The sequence below is a fragment of the Nyctibius grandis genome, chromosome 2 (genome assembly GCF_013368605.1).
Source record: "Nyctibius grandis isolate bNycGra1 chromosome 2, bNycGra1.pri, whole genome shotgun sequence".
NCBI lineage: Eukaryota > Metazoa > Chordata > Aves > Nyctibiiformes > Nyctibiidae > Nyctibius > Nyctibius grandis.
The window spans coordinates 24,799,076-24,820,564 of NC_090659.1; the positions used below are offsets into that span (position 1 = coordinate 24,799,076).

General features: G+C 42.0%; 1 protein-coding gene across 2 annotated transcripts; it reads left to right on the forward strand.

Annotated features, from left to right (window-relative positions):
- The first annotated feature begins 23 nt into the window (after positions 1–23).
- Positions 24–9,665, forward strand: NDUFV3 (NADH:ubiquinone oxidoreductase subunit V3). Of its 2 annotated transcripts, XM_068421838.1 has the most exons (4): positions 24–296; positions 791–881; positions 4,340–5,311; positions 9,382–9,665. In XM_068421838.1, the coding sequence occupies exons 1-4, from the start codon at positions 249–251 to the stop codon at positions 9,546–9,548; spliced, it is 1,278 nt and encodes a 425-aa protein (XP_068277939.1). In that variant the 5' UTR covers positions 24–248; the 3' UTR covers positions 9,549–9,665. The 2 variants fall into 2 exon arrangements, with proteins under 2 accessions (XP_068277939.1, XP_068277937.1); XM_068421836.1 differs by lacking the exon at positions 4,340–5,311 and having other exon boundaries at positions 191–296.
- The last annotated feature ends 11,824 nt before the right edge of the window (positions 9,666–21,489 follow it).

A 21,489-nucleotide genomic window follows, 5' to 3' on the forward strand; every position in this document is an offset into this window, starting at 1 on the left:
CGGTGCGGGTGACGTGGGGACCCGCTCGCATTGCATGTATAACTGCGGATAACGGACAATATAAGTGTCCGCTTTTAACGTAAAAGCAGTGATTCTACATTAAAATACTCGTCACTCCCGCAGGCCCCACGCAAACGCCGTCCCCGCCGCGGCGGCTGCTGCCACTGGCCGGGGGCGGGGCCTCATCGCTTAGGCCACGCCCACCGGGAGGGCCCAGAGCCGCCCCCGGCGTCAGGGCTCACGTCAAGATGGCGGCTCCGTCGTTACTGGGTTGCGGCCGGGCGGCGACCCGCAAGGTAAGGGGGCAAGGTGGGCGCTGGATGAGGGGAGAGGGATTAGGGAGGAGCTCCTTGGGGCGCCCTTATCCGTGTTGGGCTCCTCTCGGCCGGTCACCTTCGTTCTCCCGGCCTCAGGCGAGGCGGCCGGCATCTGCGCAACAGTCCTGGGGGAACGGAGTGCGCATGCGCCCTGGGTTTTGGAGCAGTGGGGAGTCGCCCCCGGGGGCTCCTTGTGCTCGGGGGGTCATTGTGGATCCAGGCAATCCCAAGCACAAATACAGGCTAGGCGGAGAATGGAGTGAGAGCAGCCCTGAGGAGAAGGACTTCCCTGGCAGTGTTCAAGGCCATGTGGGATGGGGCTTTGAGCAACCTGGTCTAGTGGAAGGGTGTCCCTGCCTGTGGCAGGGGGGTTGGAAGTAGATGATCTTTAAGGTCCCTTCCAACCCAAACCATTCTGTGATTCTATGATTTTTGTCCCTCTTCGTTCATTTGATTTATACGGTGCCTTGCAGGTTTTGCAGCTGGAGGCCCGGGCGTTGCGAGGGCCAGCCCCTTCCGCAGCACTCTGCACCAGGCCGGTGGGATCTGGGACGCCGCCAAAGAGTAAGATGCTTGTTTTGTCCTGAGTGTTGATGGGGGTGTAAATAAATGCAAATTGGGGGTTCAGGCAGGAAAGCCTCCTTTTCTGGTGCTAAACCAGCAAGGTAGCTAATGGCCTTCCCCTGTAGCTTGCCAGCTTCAGAAGCCCTCTGCACCCTGTCCAGACCTTAAAAGTTTATCTGCCTGTTGGACCGAGGAGCACCCGTCTGAAGATCAGGTCCCTTTGGTTGTCATTAAATAGGCAAGAAGAGCTTAGAAATGCTCATGGCCACGTCTCTTACATATGCTGCGAAAGTGAAAGGTCATCACCATGTAAACAGGGATTTTTATTCAAACGTACTGCATGGTAAGAAAACTAAAACTAAAGTCTGGTAGGAATGGGTCTGCGTGGATTATATTACTATTTATAGGCCACACTATGCGCTTGACACTTTTGTGTTTACCTGCACCTTAATATATTAGCTACTGTAATGCTTGATGAGACTTGAGAGCTATCGTTACATTTATCTTAAAAAGAAGCTTTGCAAGTTGCCTGAAATTTGATGGAAATGAGTGTAGCAAGTTACTTTTTTTAATGAGGTGCAAAATCTGGTTTTGAACTTCAGATGTTCCCCCTTGTCTTTTGAAATGTTTGGATTATGAGGGTCAAAAGCATCCCATTTTACAGAAGGAGAGAAAGACTTGCAAGATTTGAATATCTGCTCCAGGCAACAATGTTGAGAAGCTGCAGAAAACTAGCACAGCCCTGTTGTGGTAAATTTAGTTATAATGCTTCTTGCCCTGTAGGCTTGCAGGCAAGGCAATACATGGGCCTGGGTTTGGATGCTGCAGTGCATTAGACATTCAGAAGTATTTGAACCCCTTCGGTTCCTGACCAAAGTCAAAACATGAATACAAATTTCAAAGAGGGGTATCTTGTGCAAAATGCTGTTTGTAAATAGAGGTTCACTGATTCAGTGAGTAGGATTCCCATTCCAAACTGGAGATACAGGTGCTTAAACATCAAAGCTCAATGGGACCATATGTAGGAGTGATCAGACTTGTTGACAGCTGTTGAAAGATCACTGAAAGAGTAGTGGAATGCAGACTTCTGGCTTCTAACGTTAGCTTCTTAAATGTCAGGGCAAATAAAAGCTTGGTTGTTCCATTAAGAAAGACTTTGCTGCATAGATATAAGCTTAATTAAACAACAAATTGCTTTTTATTATTAATTTTTGTTTGCATTATTTTATGTATTTGAGCTGTACTTTAGCATCAGTTTTGAGATTCATTGTCCTGCAGCTCTGATTTCAGAAGGTGTCAGGAGACCTCTTAAGCCACCTCTTTCAGCCAGCTGCTTCCCCTGCAAATGGTTATGGTTAGTTGAGGTGTACAGGGTGCAGCTGTCTCTTTCAGATTCTAGCTGGAACAGGGTGTGCAAATTTTCTTTGCTTTGATAAAATGGTCGTGTTTATTTACAAAGTCATTGGTGGGGAATAGACCTGTGATTTCTGCATGCCACCTTTCTGAGTGCGAACATGTTTTAAACACATTCCGATAATGATACAGATGTTACAAGCATCAGTAAGAATGCATCTGGGAATAATATTCTTGTTACTGATTTGGATGTATTGTAGTTTTGGCAAAACGATGCAAATACAGAGCAGGTCGTACAAAGTTTGAAGTACCCTAATTAAAGTGTCTGTACCAGTTGCATTAGACTTTATGAATAAAAGCTGAAACATATATTTTTCACATACTCACATATTACTGTTTAAAGTATTTTTTCAGTAACACCTACTGTTAATGGTTAAGTTGAGTGTTACCTGCCTTCTTGGTTTCTTAGGATGTCTTAACATTAATACTTATTCAGCTTTTGCTCAGCTTTCACTTGTCTGTCATCCCTTTGGGCATTCTTGTATTAGTTCGACCTTCCTGTATGCTTCTTTGAAGAACTCCTCAATCCTGAGTGATGCTTCCTCATGTATTAGTTTCTACAGGCTGCTGTTTGGCTGTCAGTCTGTGCAGAGAGTCAGGCTTCTTTCAAAGGTGGCTGCCCATCCTCCTGCTTTCCCCTGCCCTTCCTCCCCGCCCTGCACCTTCTGTCTGGCAGAGAGAATATGCGTCTGAAATAATTCAGAAGTATTACCTGTATAGTAAACTGACATTTTTTTCATTTGTATGTATGTTAAGAACTCTATATTTCTTCCTTGAGTACTCTGCTGTTAATTTCATGTGTCTGCCTCTTCTGTGATGTTTTCATTTGGACATTTCTAAAGACTTGCTTCTGTTCAGAACTAATTATAGTAACTCCTTGGATCATACAAGTTATTACTGTAAAATACTAGTAAGGGGGAAAACTGCATCTAGTTTATGGTCTTGTAAAGTAGATCTGGGTTTCCAAACTTTGCAAATAAATCTGCACAATAGATTGGAAATCTGTTGAATTACACTGCTCGTTGGAAGTGGTGCAACTCATAATGGGGCTGGCTTTGCTACAGCAAATTTCAGCAGTGGTGTATCTTCTTAATGTGCTCCCAGCCCTCTTTGTCCTCCTGTTTTCTGTAACCACAACAGTATTCACTGTTGATCAGCCTCTTGAGGGCATCATTGGTGCAAGCATCCAAGGGGCATTTGGTATTCTCTGAAAGCGCCTGAAAGTTGCTGCTTTCTCTTCAACTGTTGGCTCTTTCTCTGGAGAATTTAGCTTAATGAAAGTATCTATGAGGGAGAAGAAATAAAGTCAGGTTAACATGAAGCATTAGAAGATCTTCTAAGACTTTTTTTACAAAGAGGTCTCAAACCAAAAATAGGAATTGGAGACTTGAAAACTGGAAGAGATAAGGTCTTGGGGGAATTAACATAACCTGTGTTAGATGCAATTCAGTTGGTAGGTCACATGGACACATGAAGGAGTAATACTTTCATGTATGGCCTCAGGTATCTCTTATTCCGCTACTTTGTCTCTTGGGAGTCATCCCTTCCTACTGCTTTAAAGATAACTATTGCAAGAGGCTGGCTATTGCTATGTCTGTTTACTATGTCTACTGCTTTGCTGGCTTGTTCATAGACAAGTATTATTTCTGTATCAGCACATTTGAAGAGCTCTGCTAACAAGCTATCTTAATGTTCATCTGAGATAGGAAGGTGGCTGTAAACCATTTTCAGTGATGCAGAATTGAAGCACAGAGAAAACCAGCTCTTGCAAGGAGTCTGGCAAAGCAAGGACCAAAAGGCATTATCTCATGAGTTTCAGCATTTCAACAGCAAAAACTGTTAAGTGCTAACTAGGAATGTAGTTTCTTTAACTTAAAATGTCTTAAAACTTTCTGCTTCGTAATGCCTGTATTTAGTATAATAACTTCTTTCAATTTGCTTTTTGTACCAGATTATCTCAGAAAGTTAAAATTGTATGACTAAGATCACTAACTAACAGCAGTGTCGGATATAATGATGATAATCTTCTTTATGCCGTTTCTTAGATGTAGTGGCACCACAGGGAGGCACCAAGCTGCTAGCCATCAAGGCACCAGCTGAATTTCCTAAAATGTTGTCTTCTAGCTCTCTCCTATTATCAGCAAACAAAGGTGAGAACATATCTAGTGCTAACCTCGAGGAAGCTCCAAAACCTTCTGCTGAAGACATGAGGATGTTTATGTCAAGAAAAACTGTGGTTGCATTTCCTCAGCGAGTAGTTCTTTCTTCCCTTGAGGAGGAAAACCTCACTACACCTACAACAGAAGGAGGCTTGAGGAAAGAGTTAGTTGAGGAAGAAACTTCATCTTCATCCAGCTCGGATTCAGATTCTAGCTCAGATTCTGAGGAAGAAAATGATGATGATGATTCAGAAGTTGCCATTAAAACCAAAGTTGAGTTTCCTAGACGAGATTCCGTCTTTTCTGAGAACATAGCAGTAAAGGCATCAATGCTAGCAAAGGAGAACTTGTGCCAGAAATCCCACAAAGAATATGTAGCTAAGAAGAAGCTGCGCAAAACAGAAACTGATGTGTCTCCTATCAAGCAGGTCACATTTTCTAAAACATCAGTCAGCCATGAAACATCAAAAGCCAAAGCAAGAGACACCAAAGTAAAATCAACTCCAAAAGAAGAAGATCGGCAGAAGCTGGTCTTGGAACCACACATGGCTGAAAGCCAAGAGCTGACTGATACCACTCATGAATCTGTTTATTTGGAGGAAAAGTCCATTGGAACCCAAGTAGCAGCTATTCGGCTGAAAGCTTCATTAGTGACTCAGGAAGACAAAAAGCAAAAACTGGTATCCAGAGAAGAACAAAAAAAGGTAAAAGAGGCACAGGAGTCAGAAGCAGAAGTAACTGCTCCTAAACTAGAAGAGGAGACGTCTGAAAACACAATGTTGGTGATGGGCACTACAGCAAAGAAGGAGACCATTCAGGAAGCAGGGGTCCAGGCTGGAGAAGGAAGCACAATAGAGGGTACAACTTTAAATTGTTTGAACTGTATTGATTCATCTGGGCTAGGGTTTATCTTTTTTTTAAAGGGTTTCCAGATCTTCTCTGTTCATGATTCTCTGATCTTTATAGTGAAGCTAACTGTGCAGCAGTGACTTTCTGGAAGAGAAATTTTTGTTCATTGCTAATTGTTAGAAGCACTCAGTAATACTCAGTTTCCAGTTATGCTGTGAAAGGAAGCGGTCTTCATTTCACTGTATTTATAGTTTCATAAACCAGTTACTTATAAAATGAAAACAAGATTGTTTCCATTGTGAACAAAATCATGGGTTTTATATGACAAAACTTGTTTTCCCTCTTCTCTTTTCTCAGAAGGATTTGGTAGCTGCTTTTCTCCTGAGCCAAATTCAATGCCATCTGATTTTTGGTTAAATCCTGCTGTCTTTCTCTTTCTTTTTTTTTTTCTTTTTTTTTTAAAAAAAAAAATCTTACAGCATTTCAGATTTCGCTAGACTTCAGGAAATCATAGCGTAATGCCAGAAACAGGTGTTGATTCTGAGATTGGTAGGCTGTAAGCGAGTCATGTTGAAGTACCACAGAGTTGACCTTATAACCGAGTGTTTGTAGTGAGTTGGGAAGGATACAGTGATATGTTTTAGGAAAGAGCATCGTGCATCATATAATCCCTAGCTATATTTCCCTATCTACCTTACCCTTCTTATTTACTACCAGTCCTGTTAACTTACCTACTGATCTCATTCTGTGTTATTTCAATAGCAAAGGCCCTTCTGTCCTGATCTGTGGTGACTTACCATTCTTGCCTTTCGACTTAGGCAGCATACCATTCTTAAGACCCTCACTTCTGGGCTGCAGCAGGAGGAGTGTCGCAAGCAGGCTGAGGGAGGTGGTCCTTCCCTGGTGAGATGCACTTGGAGTGCTGTGTTCAGTTCTGGGCTCTCCAGTACAAGAGAGATGTGGAGCTACTGGAGAGAGTCCAGCGAAGTGCGACTAAGGTGATGAAGGGACTGGAGCATCTCTACTGTGAGGAAAGGCTGAGAGAGCTGGGACTGTTCAGCCCAGAGACGAGAAGGCTCAGGGGGGTGGATCTCATCAATGTATGTAAATACCTGAAGGGAGACTGCAAAGAAGACAAAGCCAGGCTCTTCTCAGTGGTGTCCAGTGAGAGGACAAGAGGCAGTGGGTACAAATGAAATGCAGGGTTTCATCAAGAAACACTTTTTTTTTTTTACTGTGAGAGTGATGGAGCACTGGCACAGGTTGCCCAGAGAGGTGGTGGAGTCTACATCCTTGGAGACATTCAAAAGTTGTCTGGACATGGGCAGTGTGCTGTAGCTGACCCTGCTTGAGCATTTGGGGTTCGACCAGATGACCTCCAGATGTCTTCCAACCTCAACCATTCTGAGACTCTGTGAAGTGTCTAACCAGGTTAAGTGACAAATAATTGCTTTTGTCCATCGGTTTCCAGGATACAGTGCTGGGTGAAACACCTGCCTTCTCTTTTAAGGGGATAGACTGCTCATAATTTGATCTGTTTTAAGAGTTGGAAGCTAAGCTTACCTTCTTCCCTGATGGCAACTCAAACAGTAAAATGCAGCATTTTTCATTTACTTTTCCTCCTTAGAGTCAGCAGCAGAGGCTTTCTTTAAAAAAAAAAAATAATTTGGGAAGGGCTATTTGTGGTTATCTACAGATAACACTTTTCTCCCCATCCATCCACAGTGGAGTTCTAGATGCTCGAGCATTATTTTTTTTTTTCCACATTGAAGCTGATATGAAGACACAAAAAATGAGTTCAGTTAACTTCAAGTATGAGAGGGAGGATTTTGTCTTAAAACATGATAATGATTCAAGGTGAAGATTATGACACATCGAAGATCTATGAAACAGCCTCCTGTACTCTGATTCTGTAAATGCAGAATAAGGTTAAGCCCACATGACGAACTTTTCCTGCAGATCTGTATCGATGGGGCAATAGTACCACTGTGCCTCAGACCCACTTTTATCATAACCACACCAGCAAAACCCTTTTGGGTAGGACCAGGCTTTGCTCAAAACGGCACTTTTGCTGCTGAGCTTCCCTTGCTCTGTGGAGGTGGTAAGGCTGGGACAGCAGGAAAGTTGCTGTTGGGTACGTGCTAGAGGACTCTGCTGCAGTGGCTGTAGGAGAGGTGGGGGTAAGACCAGGCAAGTTCACACCTCTTTACTGCTGATGTAATGTTTTTGTGTGCTGAGGGTAGCAAAGAGTCAAACCTAGCTACACCGTGTTTAACAGTGTCACTGGTATCTCCAGGTGTATCTTGTTCTCTCTTCCTTTTGAGGCGTTCTCTGAGAACAGCTACTGCTTTTCCGTTAATGATACCTTCTGTAATTCCTACTTCTGTGCTGTCCCCGTGTTCTTTTGTTCATCTGCAAACTCTGCAGCAGGCACAATGAAGATGTAAAAGCAATTTTTTCCCATTACAAACCTGCATGTTAAGGTGATGTCATCCGCTTTGTAGAGCAGGCATGCTAAGCAGTCAGCAAAAACTGCTGACTTTAACTGCTAAGTAGCAAAATAGTACCATGGTAACTCAGAAATATATGTCTGATTCATTTTGGAAGAACATCCTGTGAAATGCTTGCTCCTTAAGAGAGAAAGCATAGATGAAGTCTGAAGTATGGGAAGGATGAACTCGGGGATAAATTTTTCCTTCGAGAAGCCAAGTACAGTGTATTTGGGTAGGAGAAATGAGACTCCATCTGCTTTTCTTACTAAGCATCTGTCTCCTAATTTGGAACAACTGTCTCTTGCAGGTTGAATGTACACTTGCCTACGCTTGCCTGTTCTTGGGGCTATTTGCAGCAAAGACTGCATCATCTGGCTTTTATATCTGTAGTGTTGTCTCCTATGAACTGTCTCAGTAGGAACTAAGCAGTAGGCACAGGGATATTTCCTTTCACAGGTTGTGTGTGTTGTTTTGCTGAAACCACAGCTTACTACATTGCGTTTCATAGGCAAGTCTTGTTAAATGTTACGGATACATGCTCTTAAACTGATAGTGTTACATTGCAATAATTATGTCATAATTAAAGGAAAATTCTGATGTTCCGTTGCTTGAGTTCTTGTATTTTTATTGTAGACGGTTGTATTACAAAAAGAAGCTTAATATGATCTAACCTAAATGACTACACACAAATTCATATGACGAAGCTTTTAGCTAGATTATGCTTATATCTTTCCTATTGTTAAAACTCTGAGTATATGAGAATGAGAATAAATTAATAGTGGGAGTAAAGTTTCATTTCTTGCAACTTCCTTGGTTGTAAAATCAGCCTGTTACAGGAACCTTTTATGTAAATAGTACTGCCTAAATTTGCATAATATTCTAAAAGTGTAAGAATTAATGTTGGCTTTAATGTGAAGTGAAGAGTTCTAAATAACTTTATTAGGTTATTCTTTTAGGAAGAAGAGCTGATAAAAAGTTTAGAAGATGATATTTAGAAGAAAGGAAATTTACATCAAAGGCTTTTGTTCAGTATAGCCATATTTGAAATTAAACTGTGGGGATCTCTATAATTCCAGCACTTCTCTCCATGGAAAAAAAATCAGCCTGTAAAGTCATTCTAATAGCTCTATCTCATGGTCTGATATGATGATGTATCATTTGTACTGCTGCTTTGCCTCTCCTGGCTTGCTAAGAATGTCACCTACTGTTCTGGCTGGAATGAAAACCAAGCATCTATGAAGAGGCCAGGAAATGCAGACATATGTCTTCAAAAAGTAAATTAAATGTTCTGCCCTATCCGCCCCCAGCATTAGGTGGTAGTTTGGATTTGAAAACCGGTGCTGTATTAGATGACTTGTACTGATTCCTGTTCCCCTACTGCATACTAATGTGCTGCTTTAGGGCCAGACAAGGTACCAGCAGAACTTAGTAAACTTACCCTTTTTTTATAGTTGCTGACTTTTTTTTTTTTTTTAAATGTTGACTGGATGGGGGATCTGACAGTATACGAAGGCTGGCTCAGTAGTTAAGAATATTGCCCTCTGGTGTGGCATCCTTATAGTCACCAGTTACTGTTTGTTTTCACAGAGACCACAGCAGCTGGTGAGCCTGCTCCAGAAGAATTTGATAATTCTACCTACAAGAACCTCCAGCATCATGAATATAACACTTACACCTTTGTTGATTCTGTTGTGGTTCTCTCAAAATTCAGGCAACCTCAGCCATCTTCTGGAAGACCATCACCAAGGCACTGAAGGAACCACATTTAAAACAAACGCCCAGGCAGAATGATAAATTGTTCTATTTAGCACTGTTGCTTCATCTGTATTATAAATCAGATAATAAATAGTAAATAAATACATGATAACCTATGCTTGTGCTTTTGAACAGTTCTTCTTGATTTTTGGAGTCTCACTTGACTTCTATGAATAAGCTGCAAATGAATCATCACCGAATAAAAATAGCTTTTCTACCTCTCCATATGTATTATTTGGTGGTAGTGTAAAAAAGTCCTGACTTTTCAGTGTCTCCAAACTTTTGAAACTGACCCATTCTTTCAGTACTGTCTCAAAGAACGTAATGGCCCTCGTGCGTGTGCCTGTTTGGTATGTGCTGTGATTTTAATAGGTGGTGTTATCACTGTAATGCAGCGGGCTGTTCTCCCTGCACACAAGCATGTTCCAAGCTCTGAAGAGGTTATGTTTGCTCTGGATTTGAAGTTAAAATCACTGGCTGGAAACAGCATAAGAAGTATTTGTCTTCTGTGGCAAGACTGTATGTTTTGTGTTAGTAGAGGAATGTAAATTTATCTAATGTGATTGAAACATCTCAAAACCTCTGCTGTTGTAAAGGGAGAACGTACTACTTTTCTTAATCTTCTGTTGGGGGTTCTAGCATCCAGGTTCTGCAGTAATTGAAATAATTTAAAGCATAAGAGAATCTCAGTGGGCAGTTCCTAATGAACTATACTACATTGTTTAAACTCTGAGATATAATGTATTTCTATAGGTAGAATCACTTCAATGTTATTTTTAAGTGCAATGAAAATAGCGTTATGGTAAGATCAGCTCCTGGTACTAGTTGTTCAGTGGGACTATGTTTCAGTTTCCACTTTTTGCCCCCCCCACCACAATAAAAGTTAAGATTGCTGTCCAGCTTTGCTCTCGCCCTGCAGAAAATGTGAGAAATGAGGCACTTCTCAATATATGTTATCAGCAGTTATAGTTGGTCTCGGTAAATTTTGTATTTCCATCCTATTAGTAACAGTCTTCTGCCCTCTGGGAAAACTGCCTTGATGACCACCATCTGTTGGGGGTTTAGTTCCATTTTGGCTTCTTGTTCATTTTGTGTTTTTTGGTGTTAATTGGTCTTTGAGCAGTTGTACTTGCAATAGCTCCAGCATTTTCCATCACCTGTCTGTATTCTTTCAAGCAACAGAATACACGAGATCAAAGGGAAAACTTGAGTCAGCTTTAGGAGTCTATCTGGATATTGGACGCAAATCCCTGGGTGCAATTAGTAGAACAGCTATTTTATACTCTTAACTTGCCAAAAATGTGGTAAGAAGGATCAAGAGGCCTACATCAATCTGCTGTGTAGAATTTTAAGTCAGAAACTTCTGGCAAGCAATTTTATTGTCCTGTAAAAACTAAAAAGCATATTACTGACTCTTAACTATGAAACTTAAAAATCAGCAAATGTATAAATCCACGTGCTTAGGAATAAAGAGCAGAAAGTCACTTTGAGGCACCAGTGGTACCACGTATGCTGTACTTGTAAAAGGGGAAGAAATTTGCTGTTAACACTAAAAACATGAAAGAATAAGGAAAAGGGTCTTCCTTTATTAAGGGCCCACCAGAGGCCCCCAGTAAAGCTGCTGTGTTTTGTTATTAACTGAGACTCGGTGTAGTAACCTGAACCTTGTAGCTTAGATCTGTGTTTGTGATTACAGAAGGAGGCTGCAAATTGTCGGATAGAATCTAAACAGTAAAAGTGAAATGTAATCCATTAGTATGCGTATGTATTTACTAAATCTACCTACAGTAGCTATGACTGTTAGCTGTTTGGAGTCAGACTTGTTCACCTAGTGCCCTTTTCATTTCTAAGGAGGGTTGGTGTTATAAACACTGACTTAATCAACTAAGGAGGAGTGGGTTGAAACAGAAGGGTGTCTTGCTTTCAGTCAACTCCTACGCTCTCCTTAGCTGCATTTCTAGCTAAGGAGAGTCTAATCTGTATTTGGGCTAGGCATTCTGCTACCCTTGTCTCACGATTACAGCAAAAATTAACGGTGAATGCCATTCCTATCTGTGTAATCCCATTTCAGTGTCTTCTGGTGATCTTTTCTGCATCTCTAAAATCAAGCTGGAAATCAAGTGACTTCATAACTCTTCTGGTACCTATAGTGTATGTCTTAATGTTTGTTCTGTTCAGTGAACCAGTCTGCTCCGGGAAGGGCAGATAATGCGAGGAAGGGCACCAAGACTTTTTCCCACTGTTGTGTTTTCCTGGACTTCAATGAAAAAAGCTTCATTTTTTTTTGTGGTTGACTATTATCAGATGTTATTGTGTTTGAGTCATATGCTAGCATTTAGATTTCAAGCAGGATGTGATACAATATGCTCCCATTCTGTAACGTTAGTAACTTTGTCTTGCTGTGCTAGGCACTTGTCAGATACAGTCAGGGACTTTGTTTTAAAGAATGTGTCATCCAGGATATTAACGTAAGTCCTGGAAAACCCCAAATGTGAAAGAAATTAAGTCTCAGCTTAGTTTTTGTGAAAACCAGCTCTTCAGAACCAGCAGAAACTTCAGAATTGGGGTCTTCAATGTAAATAGCATGCTACTGTGGGAGCGCATGAAAATCTGGAAAGTGGAATTCACTGACTTCTCGTTGAAAAGATGAAAACTATTTTCCTTCACAAAGGGAGTGGTTTTCAAACTTTAGGTCCTTTGAATTTTTTTTTTTTTAGTATAGCAAACTGCTAATAAAATTGCTTTTCATAACTTACTTCCACTTAGATCCTTCAAAAGTAACTTATGAGCCCAGAAGGTTCTGGACAGCAGTCGAAAACCCACTAATCCAAGATCCAGAAGTAGGAATGCAAGCAGAGTTTGTGGTAATCACTTATTACAAAGTCAAGAGGTTTTTTGTCCTCCTGGTGCTTCCTTTGGCATCCAGTCATGATACACACTGCAACCTATAAGGCTATCTTCAAGATTTATTTTAAATTTGGGAAATGCGACTTTGAACTGGGTGCACTTACAGAGCTTCCACAGTATGTCCCCAACTTTCAACAATCAAAACATGTTCAGTGCATCTCACTCTAGTTTCCTTTAAACTCATAAGCCATAAAAACCTGCCCTTAGGCTTTTCTCCCACCACAAGAGATGCCATCATCTAAGCTACTTGTACAATTACTTTGAGTCTGCTCTTAACATGTGATGAATGACATCAAGCTGTGCGGTGTGGTTGACACGCTGGAGGGAAGGGATGCCATCCAGAGGGACCTTGACAGGCTTGAGAGGTGGGCCTGTGCAAACCGCATGAAGTTCAACAAGGCCAAGTGCAAGGTCCTGCGTGTGGGTCGGGGCAATCCCAAGCACAAATACAGGCTGGGCAGAGAGAATGGATTGAGAGCAGCCCTGAGGAGAAGGACTTGGGGGTGATGGTTGACGAGAAGCTCAACGTGAGCCGGCAATGTGTACTTGCAGCCCAGAAGGCCAACTGTATCCTGGGCTGCATCAAAAGAAGTGTGGCCAGCAGGTTGAGGTGATTCTGCCCCTCTACTCTGCTCTTGTGAGACCCCACCTGGAGTACTGCGTTCAGCTCGGGGGCCCCAACATAAGAAGGACATGGAGCTGTTGGAGTGAGTCCAGAGGAGGGCCACGAAGATGATCAGAGGGCTGGAGCACCTCTCCTGTGAAGACAGGCTGAGAGAGTTGGGGCTGTTCAGCCTGGAGAAGAGAAGGCTCCAGGGAGACCTTACAGCAACCTTCTAGTACCTGAAGGGGGCCCACAAGAAAGCTGGAGAGGGGCTTTTTACAAGTGCAAGTAGTGACAGCACGAGGGTGATGGTTTTAAACTGAAAGAGGGTAGATTTAGATTAGATATTAGGAAGAAATTCTTTACAGTGAAGGTGGTGAGACACTGGAACAGGTTGCCCAGAGAAGTTGTGGCTGCCCCCTCCCTGTGAGTGTTTAAGGCCAGGTTGGATGAGGCTTTGAGCAACCTGGTGTAGAGGAAAGGTGTCCCTGCCTGTGGCAGGGGGGTTGGAACTAGGTGATCTTTAAGGTCCTTTCCAACCCAAACCTTCTATGATTCTATGAAAAAATGTGAGAAGTTTTAAGGCTATCTCGGGATGATGTGCACTTCTTCCTTCAGCTACCCACAGTAATGAGAACGTGAGCTGAGAGCACTCACCAGACTGTCCAAGTCTGCTGAAGATCCATAAAAGAGCAGGACTTCTCAGCTTCATGCTGACCAGAGCCCCACAGCTCATAAAGTGTTTTGGTGAGGTTTTGTGATCTTGCGGCATTTGGGAGGAAAAGGAGGAGAAGCTGGTGAGAGCAGCCACTTGTCTGTTCCAAACAGTTTTAATTCCTGGTGGGTCCAATCAATGACTGTTGTGCAGTGAGTGAGCAGAAAGCATGCTCACAGTATCCTGTAGCATTGTAACATTAAAATCGTGCGAACTGAGGTTGGAAGGGAAGTCTTGAGATGATCAGTCCTCTGCTCTGGAGCAGGTGCAATTGGATCAGGTTGTCCTGGACCTTGTCCCATTGAGTTTGGAATATATTCAAGGATGGAGATCCTACAGTCTCTCTGGTCACCTTCTCCAGCATTTGAACACCCTTATGATTTAAAAAACAAACAAAAAAAAGCAAGTAAAATCTTTACCTGTTATCTAGTTGGGATTTTTGGTTTTCAGACACTGATCCTTACTACACGCCTCTGACAAGCCTGGCTTTGTCTTTTCTGTACCCTCCAAGGAGGTAGTTGAAGGTAGTAGTAAGTTCCTCCTTATTCTCTCCTTCAGACCAGATAGATAACCTCCATTCCTTCAGGCTCATCTTGTGCGACATACTCCGGGCCCATTTGCATCTTTCTGAGGTCACAGTGCACTCTCCACACATCCTACTCTGTTCTGTAGCAATGCAAGTTGCCTAAGTGGTCCCTGACTCTCTTCCTCCACATAGCTTATGCTTCAAGGTCTAACAGCCAGAAGGGGCTTATGTTAATTTTCCTAATTTTTAGTGTGGAATCTTCCCCAGTGAATGGGAGCAGACCTGGGAAATGCCTGTTTCTCAGGATGCTACACAGAGACAGTAGTGCGGAGCACGCAGGTTCAGGTCCCCACTGTGTCCTGCTGTAAAAACACAAAAAAGTCTTGGAATCGTTCTTGGCCCCAGTATTTGCTGTCCGCCTGTGATTTATAACCTGCCTATGCTATTCTGTATTGTATGCTGTTGTTTGCATACAGAGTTAGACAAAAGGAGCTAACACAATGAGGGTAACACAGACACTCTGGTACAGGTGCTTTGAATGTTTGAGTGATTGACTTTACAATCGTGGTGTTCTTGTAATGTGGCTTTCTTTGTTTATTTGTTTTAATTTTGTCCTTTGAAAATAACTCCTCTCAACTCTGGATGATTTTAGTTAAACTCTTAGGACTCTAAACAAAATATCCTGTCAAGTTTCCAGATCATCCTTGTCCTCTCATGGTTCTGTTTCATGGAATTAGAAATACTTATCTTTTCTATAATTCTATGGTTTTTGTGCTTACATATTATCCTTAGTGTTCATCTCAGGATGATATCACACGCAATACTACCTGCACATATATTTTAGCTTCCTTATTTTTTTTGCCTACACGCATTTAATTACCTTTGGAAATTCATACCCACCTCTGAAAGTCTTAGGGTATGCGGCAGCTTTGGGATAGAAAAGACTGTGTTAATGCATAGTTAGGGACATAAGTTTAAGCATGTGTGTTCGCTATAATAAAGTATCCCACAAACTTTGGGTCAGTGTATGGAGTCCGTGGGTCGGCTCTCAGAATTTCTTCTGGGCTCCCCTGTGATCTCAACAAACTTTTAACTGCAAAATAGATTAACAGGGATATGGTTGTGTAAATCTGTAGCCTCACAGAATGCAGCCTATATGCATGTTAACATCTAATACTCACAGAACCCATGCTATGTGTCTTAGTTAAAATTAATGCCTAAAATTCTTAGCAGTAGTTGTCTTTGTTTCTCCAGTCTGACATGTCGTTCAAATGGCAGTATCCCTTTCCAAATCTAAGTAAGTGTTTTATCAAGTCTAGATAGATAGTTCCTAAAGTAGTTAACATCCAGTAGTGTAAAAAGTGAGCTAATTAAGAATATTTATGCTTTCTTTTTTTGTTGGTTGAGTTTTTGATTCGTTTTCTGTTTCTGTCTTGCCCCTCTCCATGGTTATGAGGTGATCTTGGTATTCCGTCTGGCTGTTTGCACACTGGAGATAGATACACTTGGTTTCTAAAATCTGTGACAGCATCTAACTAGCACCGGAGAGGGAACATGCAAGCCACAACACAGCTCGTACTAGGCAAATGCTAATGTCTTGTATCAAAGAAGGGGGCAATAGTTACTTTTCCCTGGAGGCTTGGAAAGGGACTTGAAAGAACCATCCCTTCATGCTTTCATTTCTCATTTTCATGCACTCCTCCTCCAAAAAGCATCTCCTATGCTTAATTTAGTTTAAAATCATGCCAGACTAGGCCATTCTAAACTGTATTGATGTTTCCTGAATTCTCCTGTGGTATCCCTAAAAGAGAGCTATATTCTATTGTTTGAGAACTGGGAGAAATATGAGGGAAACTGGAAAGAAATTCAGAATATAGAAAACAGAAGGATAATGTAGGAACTGAGAGCAAGGATGGTCCTTATGACTCAGGTATTGGACTGGCTCTGGATCATTTGTGAGACCCCTGGCTGCCTGTGTAACCGCTGGCAAGTCACATCATTTCTTGGGTTCTCATCCTCACTGTATACATGAGGAGTTAGTGCTCCCAACTTTCTCTTTGTACATCACATCTATTTAGCGAGCAACTCAGAACAAAAACTAGTAAAAAATGGGAAAGATTTTTTTCTTACATCTTCTGTGTCAAGCGTGCACACTGTTTAGAAACTCTGAGCTAGCTGAGGTTCTCCCAGGAGATGCAACACTTATTAACAGCATGACAAAAATACGCTTCAGATAGTCTGCACGGAAATGCCAGCAATTTTGAAATTGCATTGAGGCAATGGCAAGGCTGTTTAGATACAAAAAAAAGCTTTACAACTGTTCCAAATACTTACTAGTGGAAGACTGTTAACAGACAGGAAAAAATGGGGAGGTGTCCAAAACCAGCAATCCACCCCAGTGAGAAATCCAGCTGCTGGGAAGTGGAATGGTGCTGGAATTCATACCAGGTTGTTGTCTCTGGATGCTGGTCAATGGACTCCATCTTTTATATCACCCTCCCATTAGCCATAAGGATTCGGTATTTTTCAGCTCCTTTTCTTTTGGCAGCTGGATATGGAGAAGGAGCTTTTTCTCTCAAGTCCTTGCTGAAGAACCGTTTCAAAGCTGTTGTCCAGGGGAGGAACATTACTACTCTTACCCCACTCCTGCCTCTTGAAGGTTGCCATTGGGCAGAGAAAAATCGACCAGTCTACCCTTCCTCCAGCTGCTTAGCTCCTGCTGTACAATTGTTTACTGCTGAACCCTGAGCTGCTTATCTTCATAGTCTTCCTCTGAATAACTTTAGGATTTACCTCTAGAATCAATGAGTGCTTTCCTCTGTGCAGTCTTGGCAAACCAGCCTGTTTGAAAACCTCAAGAAAGACACCTCATTCCCCCTCTCCACCCCTGCAAATTTGAGATGACTATAAAAAAAAGAGAAATAAAGAAAGAAATAATTGGGAGTTCTTTTCCTTGATGTTAGTCGTACTTTTATGATTGTGTTTTTTGAGGTTTTCCACATAGCCTAGAGGAATGGGGAAGCTATTTTTTTGGACGCTAAGATTTCAGGTAACAACTACAAGATTCCAGCTGCTCGGGCCTCGGGCTTCATGATTCTCACCGATTTATGTGCGCTAATGTTAAGAGATTTGGCAGTACTTCAAGCAAGCGAGTGAAAATAACGTGTTTATTCTAAGCTTCGCTCTTGCCCTTTGACTCGACAGTGGCTGTGCAACTGGCCTGGCTGCTCAGCTCCGCTTTGCCGGAGCATGGGAAAAGTAGGAGCAGCAGCAAAGAGACAGCTGGCTGGCTGCTGACTTAGAAAGACATCATTGCGTCACGTCATGCTTGGTAAGTTATCTTTGCAATCAGAAGGGCCAGGATTTTCCCCTTTTTTAAAGCGGAAGGTAGGTGCTGCACAAATTGACCACGGGGATTCGGCCGTGTCGAGTAAAGCATCCCGTTCGTCAGTGGCAAAGTGGTTTTTCAGCCCTGAAATGTAATGCTTTTCTGACCCTTAAAAGAAAGGTCTCTGCTGGATGCCTTTTGAATTTGAAGTTTGTAACCTTATTAGGACCTTATTAAGATTTTCTTTTTCATTTTTAATATGTGGATTGTTTGAATGGAAATACTAAAGCCGGCACAAGCAATAAAGATGGACTGCCAGTAAAATAAACAGTTTGGCCTCTGACACACAGAGGAAGCTGATCAGTTCAAGAAAACATTTCCTAAAAGTCACTTCTCTAACTGTAAGACTATTCTAATAGCTGCTTCTTATTTAAAACCTGCACAATTTTGTAGCTTACTAATCCAGACATTTAACTCGGTGTGGAAGTGCAAGTTAATTGACATTCTGCTTCCAAAGTGATACTGAAATTATGAAGAGCACTAAACTGATACATGAAATACAGAGTAAAAGTGAATGGGAAGTAATAGAGATATATTTCTGAGAATCCAAAAAGAGTTTGTGAATGATTGATAGATAACGAGTGAACATGAAATAGTATTTACATGCATATGGGTTGCTAGTAAAATTCTGGGTCTGGATGAAATCTCATGGAAAACTTATGATAGATTTCTGTCATGCCAGACTTTCGCCTTGTCTCTTTAAAACTCTTATGGTGAAACTCATAGGGAGGTATGTCACATTTACTGTTGTAAAAGTATACATATGTAGAAGACTCACTGGTAGGGAATCACATATGGGACTCTATCCTTGAAGTCACTAAGCCGGTGAGTTTATTTTACACCTATTTATGTTAAGCGGGCTCAGCAACTTGCATGAGGAATGTAATGTCCTGAAGGGCTGACTTCATAATTTGCGGCTGTGTATATATTTCCTTCAAGAAACCACATTTATGTTTCTTCATTATCCTTATTATTTTAAAGGTTTTTAACTACTCGCAACTCCCGTTTCTTTTTCCATAAGTCCTGCTACCCCATCTTCAGTATTCTGACTTTTTAGATTTCAAATCTTGGCTATGGTGTTGAGGATCAGGTAGCCAGCTGGGGACATCTGGATGGGTTTGAGATCTGTGCATATCATAATCAAATCTCTCAACTATATATTTTGAGTCCATGTTTTCATTCTTCCTCTGCATTTCTCATTGCTTTGTATCCTCTCTATTTGTGTGACTGTATGCAGTCTCATGCAATTATATAAAAATGGTTTCCTTATGCATGGTATGAATTTTTATAGCTTCACATTCACTTTCTTTCTTTCTCTCCATCATCCCATTTCGTGTTTAAATAGGTAGAATAAGTTGGGTAATATGTACACCGGAGCTCTAAGTATCTCTGTTAACACATGCTGTAGCCAAAGAAGTTTACAGCATGCAGAGGGAAAAGGTTATTGTTAGTGTAACTGAATAAGTATTAGGGTTAATATATAATGTATAGGTCTATGTAATGGATAGTTTTTATTCATCATAAAATGTTCAAATGACTTGCAGATGTATGACTGCTGCAGCTGTTGCAGACCTTGTAATGGCATTAGGCTCTGACTCACAAAGCAGCTCGTTTGCCAAGAGATTCTGGCACTGGCTGCGGCTGTGATATTCCCATTGAAAAAAGTATTGTCAGCAGTGGAGGTGGTGATACAAAACTGAACTGGACTATGAGAAAGGGGCAAGGCTGGGTCTAGGTACGACAGGAAAATGGGGGTTCTGAAAGCTTTAATTTTTTTCATGTTTAACTATATCAGTAGCATCCTACCACTACACAGTCTACTAGGGGAGCAGCTGGAATTTATAGTCACCACAGATTCTGGCTACATGCAGCTTATGTTATACTAACTGGGGAAAAAACACAAAACACCAAACCTTTGATAATGTAAAAATTTGCTCCTGAGTTTTAAAAAAAAAAAGCAAGCTACAGTCTCTACAAGCAGACAGAATTGAATCTCACTGTGCAAACGCAGTCTGCCGCACAAACTGTGCAGCATGGGAGCTCAGATACTTGCTGCCTATGTGCAGTCAGGGAACACACTTGCTTAGCAGTCAGAGGAATGCCATCATCCTATGGATGCGTACAGTACTCTGAGATAGTACTGAGGAAGAAGAAAAATCCCCTGCATGTTTTGTGATTGTTTTCCTAGGTCTTGTTGAAATAAAGAAAAGCATGAAGATTGACATCCGAAATAATAGGCACACATTTTATACATGTGATCTCATACTGAGATAAACATGCTGGGTTTGACACAGCTTTTTGATTCCTGTGCAACTGGAAAAGCAGAAGCATGATCACTTTTAGAAAAGAATTGGAGAAGGCAGTGCAAAACGAAAGCACAGTTTTGACAGGGTTAGGTGATAATACTCAGAAAGTAGGACTGAGGGAAGCAAACCCTAGAGACAGCTGAACTGTAAATCTCTGAAATGGTGAGGGAGCATAACAAGAGTCACCTCTTAATGAAGAGTGGATTTCATCGCTGCCTTTTCTGATGCTTTAAACTACTTATGGAGTGTATGGGTTAGTTATGAAATGGACTGCAATGCTGACTCTTGCTTTCTATGAACAGTTACAAAGCCATAAGCAGTATTGTTTCTGGCACTTTTTGAAAGGCCTCTGCTGATTCCAGTGTGTTCTTTCTGACCCTGTTCAATGCCATATTTTTGAAAGTAAAACTACCAAAATATACATCTTATTAGAAAATAGATGCAGTCTACAAGAACTTCACTTACTAGATTTAAAAAACAAAAATTTCAACCCTTACTGATATGACCTATGCCTTACATGAGTAAAAGGGAATGAGTTGCTAATAGCTCGCTTCTCAGGGGCTCAAAATTCCTTGGATAAGAGAAAAAAAGCCAGCCAGCATGACTGAGTTGGCTGTTTGTTGGGGCTGTGAGCTGGGACCTAGATCTCCCCTCTCCCCGGTAAGTGTGCTGCTCACTAAACCAGGGTTACTCGTTCAGTCTGGACAAGTCTTGGTCAGCAGACCAAGGTCTGCTGGAGAACTTTATCAAGGTCCCATCAGTGGGAAGTAGTGTTTGACAGCAGTGCACTGTTGGGCACACCAAGCATTCACCCTGCCTCAGGGGCTGCACTTCAGCTCCTTCCTAAGAGCATCGTGTGAAGTATGGGGCTTTCTGATGGATGCAGGATGTGACTTGGCTTGGACATGGGGCATAAGAGCAATCAGGACATGATACAGGGCAAATTTAATTTCTGATCTGGTTCTGGATCAGATGTGCTTAAATAATTATACAGAGCATCATTCCATCATTGTCTGCACTGGTCAATAAATACTGTGTCCGATGAGGAGGAATCTCAGTAATGGATGGGTGCAGCTCCTGTCCCAGGAGGCCCTGTAGCAATGGCATGAGGCATGTGGTCTGCAGATCTGTGGGATTTCATGCACCCCTTCTATGGGAGGAGGCTTAAGTCTCTCCCTGGGAATCTGCGTACGCTCTGGAAAATAAACAGGATGTTGCAAACTGAAAAGAGCTGAAAAGTCACTGCCCCGCAGCTTCCAGGTTAGATGGTCCATGGGGGGAGGTGGGTCTGTACCCTCAGGCATTGCAAAGATTTGGGAGCACACCTCTCGGGATGTGCCGGTGGGGCACAATGCATCTCTGTGCTGCAGATCCCCAACCCAGGTCTGAATGGGCCAGTCTTTCTCGGAGGAAGGAGCAGACCTTGGCAGGGATACAAGCTTGGATCCCAGAAGCAGTATGGCCTTGCTAGCACAGTGCTCAGTCTCAAGCTAA